The 7751-nt window shown below is 24.0% G+C and overlaps 2 protein-coding genes across 2 annotated transcripts; one reads left to right on the top strand and one right to left on the bottom strand.

Moving 5' to 3' along the window:
* The first annotated feature begins 1969 nt into the window (after positions 1 to 1969).
* Positions 1970 to 5439, top strand: LOC145965203 (uncharacterized). Its single transcript, XM_083088594.1, has 5 exons — positions 1970 to 2452; positions 3245 to 3295; positions 4052 to 4087; positions 4357 to 4644; positions 5040 to 5439. The coding sequence occupies exons 1-5, from the start codon at positions 2436 to 2438 to the stop codon at positions 5062 to 5064; spliced, it is 417 nt and encodes a 138-aa protein (XP_082944720.1). The 5' UTR covers positions 1970 to 2435; the 3' UTR covers positions 5065 to 5439.
* Positions 3972 to 7744, bottom strand: LOC145965205 (SNAPIN protein homolog). The gene is made up of 3 exons (XM_083088595.1): positions 7436 to 7744; positions 7123 to 7356; positions 3972 to 6750 (listed from the first exon to the last, which is right to left on the bottom strand). Exons 2-3 carry the CDS (start codon positions 7272 to 7274, stop codon positions 6708 to 6710), a joined length of 195 nt encoding a protein of 64 aa, XP_082944721.1. The 5' UTR covers positions 7275 to 7356; positions 7436 to 7744; the 3' UTR covers positions 3972 to 6707.
* Between the last annotated feature and the right edge of the window lie 7 nt (positions 7745 to 7751).

The following is a 7751-nucleotide window of genomic DNA, read 5'->3' as shown; positions in this document are numbered from 1 at the left end:
CATTGCTAGGTATGCGACAATATGAACAACTAAACACAGAACAAAAAGAAATTGTTGATAATATTTCAATAGCAATACACAACAAGAAATAATAATGATAACTGTTTTTACATTGATGGTCCAGGTGGATCTGGTAAAACTTTCATTTATACAACCTTGTATTATCTACTTAAAAGTAGAGGAAAAATAATTAATACAATGGCATTTACCGGTATTGCTGCAACATTACTTCCAAATGGGAAAACAATACACAAAGTTTTTGGATTACCTGTACCTCTTTTCGCCGATTCTACATCAAACATTAAAGTACAATCTAAAGAAGCTGAAAATTTAAAACTTGTAAATGTTTTTATTATAGATGAAGCTCCTATGGCACCACGCTATGTATTAGAAACCCTAAAAAAATTACCCTTTTAAAAAAAAGGTAAAAAAAGGTGCTAAGTCCGCGTAAAAAACAGTATATGTATTTGCAAAATAGTGTATTATTAACTGTAAAAAACTATTGTAAAAAACCTGTCTCCAAAATAGTGTTATTTTAAAACTGTAAAAAACCTATCTTCAAAATAGGATTATTTTAATCTACAAAATAGTTATTTTAATCTGCACAAAATAGTGTTATTTTAAACCGTAAAAAATTGTTCTACAAATTATTTTAATTTTGTGTAAAATTGTATATCCTACAAAAATAATGATATCAAAAAAATTGCGCTAAGTGAAAATAAAAACTTATAAAAATATTTTAACCAAAAGAAGTTATATAAAATGTTGTTTTAATTTTCTACATTATATCCTAGAAAAATGATGATATCCAAAAATTACGCTAATTGAAAATAAAAACTTAAAATATTTTAACTAAAAAAAATTGTACAAAATAATTGTTTTAATTTCCTACAAATAATATTAAAAAGTTGCGCCAACTGAATAAAAATTTTCACTATAAAATATACATTTCTTTTTTATTTCCAATATTAAAAGAAAAATGATATTAAATGAATTGTAATATATCTATTATAAAAAATCGTTGAAAATATGAACAATCATATACATTGCAATAATCATATGCATATATCCTGAAAAGTTTAATTGAAAAAAAAAAAGGAAATGATAATACAAAATACAAAATTAAAAATTATTAAAAAAATTAAAAATTAGAAATTAATAAAAAAAAAAATAAAAATTTATATAAAAATTAAAAATTAATACATATAAAAAAATTTTAGTTAAAAAACTTAGCGCTGCTACGTTGAATAATGTGCTAATGAAATTAGCAGCGCTAAGTTTTTTAACTAAAATTTTTTTATATGTATTAATTTTTAATTTTTATATAAATTTTTATTTTTTTTTTATTAATTTCTAATTTTTAATTTTTTTAATAATTTTTAATTTTGTATTTTGTATTATCATTTCCTTTTTTTTTTTTCAATTAAACTTTTCAGGATATATGCATATGATTATTGCAATGTATATGATTGTTCATATTTTCAACGATTTTTTATAATAGATATATTACAATTCATTTAATATCATTTTTCTTTTAATATTGGAAATAAAAAAGAAATGTATATTTTATAGTGAAAATTTTTATTCAGTTGGCGCAACTTTTTAATATTATTTGTAGGAAATTAAAACAATTATTTTGTACAATTTTTTTTAGTTAAAATATTTTAAGTTTTTATTTTCAATTAGCGTAATTTTTGGATATCATCATTTTTCTAGGATATAATGTAGAAAATTAAAACAACATTTTATATAACTTCTTTTGGTTAAAATATTTTTATAAGTTTTTATTTTCACTTAGCGCAATTTTTTTGATATCATTATTTTTGTAGGATATACAATTTTACACAAAATTAAAATAATTTGTAGAACAATTTTTTACGGTTTAAAATAACACTATTTTGTGCAGATTAAAATAACTATTTTGTAGATTAAAATAATCCTATTTTGAAGATAGGTTTTTTACAGTTTTAAAATAACACTATTTTGGAGACAGGTTTTTTACAATAGTTTTTTACAGTTAATAATACACTATTTTGCAAATACATATACTGTTTTTTACGCGGACTTAGCACCTTTTTTTACCTTTTTTTTAAAAGGGTAATTTTTTTAGGGATATCACTCTTTTTTGTACTATATGTTAAACATCTTTAAATAAATGAGCAAAGAACCCGCCACCACCCCCGTCATATTTCATTAAAATTCGACGGTCCTCTTTGCTTACTATATAGATATTCAGATCCTTCAAACTTCTTTGCTATTCTTATTGCAAAAATAACGGATAATTACAAATCAATATGTCATTAGAAATCTACATTTATTATTCACAATTAATACTTATAAATCCATTAATGAATAATCGTTGCTTTGCTTATCTAATTTATCATTGAATATATAAATGGAACGGAGAAAAAGTGAGTTATTTTCCACTTTTTACAATGGCTAATCGCAAAAGGTAAGCATGAATATAAATACATTATATATATATATATATATATATATATATATATAAATTTTATTAATATACAAATAATAGATAATATTGGTTAACCTTTATTTTAATCTTTTATCGTAATACACACATTATATGTTGCACGCGTGATACATATTATAAGAAAATATTAAAATAAAGATAAACCAAAACGTTATCTATCATTTTTATAAAAATATTTTATAATTTATATTATATATTTTCACTTCCAATAAAAGATAAAAACAAAAATTAATCACTTATCTATCATTTCTATAAAGATATTTTATAATTTATTATTTTATCATTCTATTATCTTAATCTTTTATTATAATGCATATGTATTGCATGCACAATACTTGGCTAATCTTTATTTTAACCCTTTATTATAATACATAAAATATATGTTATACGCAGAAATACATATAGTTATTCATCGCAATAATTAATGATTATTTTAATCCTTTATTATAATACATTTGTATTGTGCACGCAACATATAGCAATATAAATGCATTACAATAAAAGTTAACTAAATATTGTGCACGCAACAAATATGCACAATAAAAGATTAAAAATATATAAAATAATAAAATATTATAAAAGATCTTTATAGAAATGAAATAGTTTATCTTTATTTTAATTCGTTATTGTAATATGTATATGTTGTGCATGCAATACATATGTATTACAATAAAAGAATAAAATAAAGATAAACCAATACGTTTTCTATCATTTTTATACAAATATTTTATAACTTATATTATACATTTACAGTTCCAGAAACGAAAAAGAACCAGCAATTAATGATAATGAAACTCACAAAAGGTAAGCAATGATTATTAATAATATCTATAAAGATATTTTATAATATAATTTATTATTTTATATATTTTATTTCAATCTTTTATTATAATCTTCTATTATATATGTTTCACGCATGATACTGTTTAACTTTTATTTAAATGTCTTATAATTCATATATGTATTATACATACAAATACATATAATTACTCATCGCAATAACTAATGATTGTTATAATACATATATATTACTATATGTTGCATGCGCAATACAAATACATTATAATAAAAGATTAAAATAGACCATTAAAATTAAAACTAACCATTAGTTGTTGCGATACGTAACTATATGTACTTCTGCGTATAACACATATATATGTATTACAATAAAAGATTAAAATAAAGGTTAACCAAGTATTGTGTGTGCAACTCATATGCATTACAATAAAGATTAAAATAATAAAATATATAAAATAATAAAATATTATAAAATTTTTTATAGAAATGATAGATAACAATCTATTATTTCATTATAAAAATGTTTTATAATCTATTTTAATATTTTATTATCTTAATCTTTTATTATAATGCATATGTATTGCACACACAATACTTGGTTAACTTTTATTTTAACACTTTATTGTAATACATATATATAATAAAAATATAGAAATATATAATAAAAATAGATGACAAAGAATTAATTTTTATTTTAATCTTTTATTGTAATACAAAAATATTTTATATTGTACAATATATTTTATACATTTCTATTTTCAGATCTAACGAAAAGGAAAATGAAGAAAATCCTAAAAAGTAAGTGTAACACATTATATTATTAATACATATGCGTAAGAAATGATAGATAACAAGGGAATAAAAATTTATTTTACTATTTTTATTGTAATTCACTTATTGTAATTACTTATTTTTTATTGTAATTCATATTTGTGTTGCACACACAATACATATATGCATTACAATAAAAGATTAAAATGAAGATTAATCATTTATTATCTATCATTTCTACTATCATTTCTAAACATATTTTATAATATATATTTTATATGTTTCCATTCTTTCAGAACCTACAATATGGAAGAAATGGAGCCAGAAATTGAATTGTCGTCCTTTTTACGTGTTGAGGCTGAAGCGGCTTTAAAAGAAAATATAATACTTAAAAAAAAAAATACAAAAATTAATGGAAACACAAAAATTAATGGAAACACAAAAAGAATCGCCGCCACCAACGATGGCATCACTACCACCGCCACTGCCGCGGTCAACGTCGTCACCGCTGCCATCGCCGTCAGCGTCGTCACCGCTGCCACCGCCGCCGTCGTCACCGATAACGACAGCGGGGCAAGTAAGAGGTAAATAATTTTGAATTATATAATTGGCACGTTAATTATAAAGGAATCAGCTAAATGAATCAGCTATGTTAAAAGTTAATAAATCTATTACATTTTCAGATTTATGAATTTAACATTGCCCAAAGTATTTTTAGCCTTCTATAGAATTAAAATTTGTATTTTCATGAATTTTTGTGTCGTATAAATTATATTTTACAAAAAAAATTTTTAATTCACAAATAATTATTTTTATATTTTAAAAGGCTAAAAGTATTTTGCGTAATGTTAAATTCATGAATCTGAATGTACATATATTAAAATTAGATTTATTAACTTTCAATATAGTTAATCCGTGCAGTTCTTCTTTAAATATTATATTCAAATAAAATAACATTAAAATATTTCTTTTATTGTAGAACAACCGCGTGCACGATGGGCTAGAGCGGGACGGTCGAGAGGACGAGCCCGAGGCCGAAGTTCCAATCCAAGAACCTCAGCCCGTTATAGAAATAATATTTTTAATTTTTATTAATATTTAAATGTGTATGCGTGTGCGTGTGTGTGTGTGTGTGTATCATCATAACATAGAATATTTTTTATAAATGTGTCTTTTTGTTTTTTCTTTCTATGCTTTGCACAAACTACTTTTTATTTTTCATTTCCTTTTGCAAAGCATAAGCTATTTTTAATTTTAAAAATTTAAATATTCTACGTTATGATGATATAAAAATATGTTTGTATATGTGTACATGCGTGTGCGTGTGTGTATGTAATATCATCATAGCATAGAGTATTTATTTTTTCTTTCTATGCTTTTGCATAAACTACTTTTCATTTTTAATTTTCTTTCGCAAAGCATAAGTTATTTTTAATTTTGAAATTTTGAATTTCAATACTCTATGTTATGATGATATAAAAATATGTTTGTGTGTGTGTGTGCGTGTGTATATGTGTGTGTGTGTGTGTACATCATCATACATAGAATATTTTTTTTTATAAATGTGTTTTTTCGTTTTTTCTTTCTATGCTTTGCATAAACTACTTTTTATTTTTAATTTTCTTTTGCAAAGCATAAGCTACTTTTAATTTTGAAATTTAAAAATTCTATGTTATGATGATTTCTTTTAAAATCGCTTCAGCCTCAACATGTAACGATGACGATAATTCAATTACTGACTCCATTACTTCTTCCATGATTAGTTTGTGCGTGTGCGTTTGTGCGTGTGTGTGTGTGTATCATCATAACATAGAATATTTTTTATAAATGTGTCTTTGTTTTTTCTTTCTATGCTTTGCATAAACTACTTTTTATTTTTCATTTCCTTTTGCAAAGCATAAGCTATTTTTAATTTTGAAAATTTAAATATTCTACGTTATGATGATATAAAAATATGTTTGTATATGTGTACATGCGTGTGCGTGTGTGTATGTAATATCATCATAGCATAGAGTATTTATTTTTTCTTTCTATGCTTTTGCATAAACTACTTTTCATTTTTAATTTTCTTTCGCAAAGCATAAATTATTTTTAATTTTGAAATTTTGAATTTCAATATTCTATGTTATGATGATGTTTTCTTTCTATGCTTTTGCATAAACTACTTTTCATTTTTAATTTTCTTTCGCAAAGCATAAATTATTTTTAATTTTGAAATTTTGAATTTCAATATTCTATGTTATAATGATTTTTTCTTTCTATGCTTTTGCATAAACTATTTTTCATTTTTAATTTTCTTTCGCAAAGCATAAATTATTTTTAATTTTGAAATTTTGAATTTCAATATTCTATGTTATAATGATTATATCAATTGCAATAAAATGAGCATTATATTTTTTCAATGCCATTGCTAGAGCTGTGATGACTATACCAGAACCACTACCTATTTCTAAACAAATCACAGGTTTCATCGCATGCAGAATGTCTAAATCTTCTTCCAAATCATCTATTAAAAGATACGAATCCTCAGAAGGATCATAAACTGTCTTAAGTTCTTCATCTGATAAATTAACTACTGGAGTTTCCATAAAATTTACGGTGAAAATTGTAAGAAATTTCTTTTATAAAACTTGCAAAGTAATCAATGTTAAGTAATAACAATCCGCTGCTTCAGCTCTATTTGACATATCCTATAACAAAGAGAATAGTTATGCATAAAAAATAATACTCTTCGCAACTTTTGTACGCAACTTGTAGTACATGATAGAAGCACAATTTTTTATAACATTCCAATAATTATATATGAAAATTGAAAATGATTTTCAAAATGCTCAAGAATTCTTGTAAAATAGGTAACAATAAGATATATATGTCGCTTGTGTAAGTAAATCGCAATTTTTTATCGTTACAATTCGATGAATAAACATATATTTTGCAATAAATAGTACATACTGTGAAAGAAATATAAGAATAATAAATATACGTAAATTTGCAAGAAGAAACGCGAAAAATAAATGTTACTATTATTGCATGCGCGCTGAAAACAGAAAACTTGACGTCACCTTGTGGCGCGAATTCTCTCGTCCAGTTGATCCACCGTAAGTTTCAAGAGACTCATAAGACCTTCCGTTAATGCATCCCGCGTCGGATTTTCGCAAAAGTCATCTATCTTGTCGTCGATAGATGTATTGTCACTCGCTGTGTCCACGTCCATGTTATAGCTGTAGTGAAGTAGACACTACCGTGTCTCTTGATATATATATATATATATATATATATATATATATATATATAATCTGAAATAATAATATAGATACAATCTAATCTAAATATATAAATGTTATATGTATATTATTAATTATTTTATATAATTACCTGAAGTGACACACTTAACCTTTTACAACATATTTATAAGCACCGTTAACGCCACAGAGCGCTACTAATGCTGCGTCGCGTGAATCACTGCTAGCGCATTCTTGTGGCAGACGTTGGAAACGTATTTCTGTATTTTCTTTGTTACGTTAAGAGGAGTTGATGACGACCATGACGACGTTTCTTAATCGAAATTTTCACATTTCAGACTTTGCATCATGATATCTCCGTTTACAGAGCACGTAGCGCAAAAATAAAAACACTTTTATTATTTAATTTAAACCCAAGCTATCGATTAATTCTACTAAGAACTCGATCC

This window comes from Camponotus vicinus, unplaced genomic scaffold (assembly GCF_025532165.1).
Source record: "Camponotus vicinus isolate PSW18456_S1 unplaced genomic scaffold, iyCamVici1.0 SCAF_14, whole genome shotgun sequence".
NCBI lineage: Eukaryota > Metazoa > Arthropoda > Insecta > Hymenoptera > Formicidae > Camponotus > Camponotus vicinus.
Note: the sequence above shows the minus strand (reverse complement) of the source record. Positions and strands in the feature narration are given on the sequence as shown.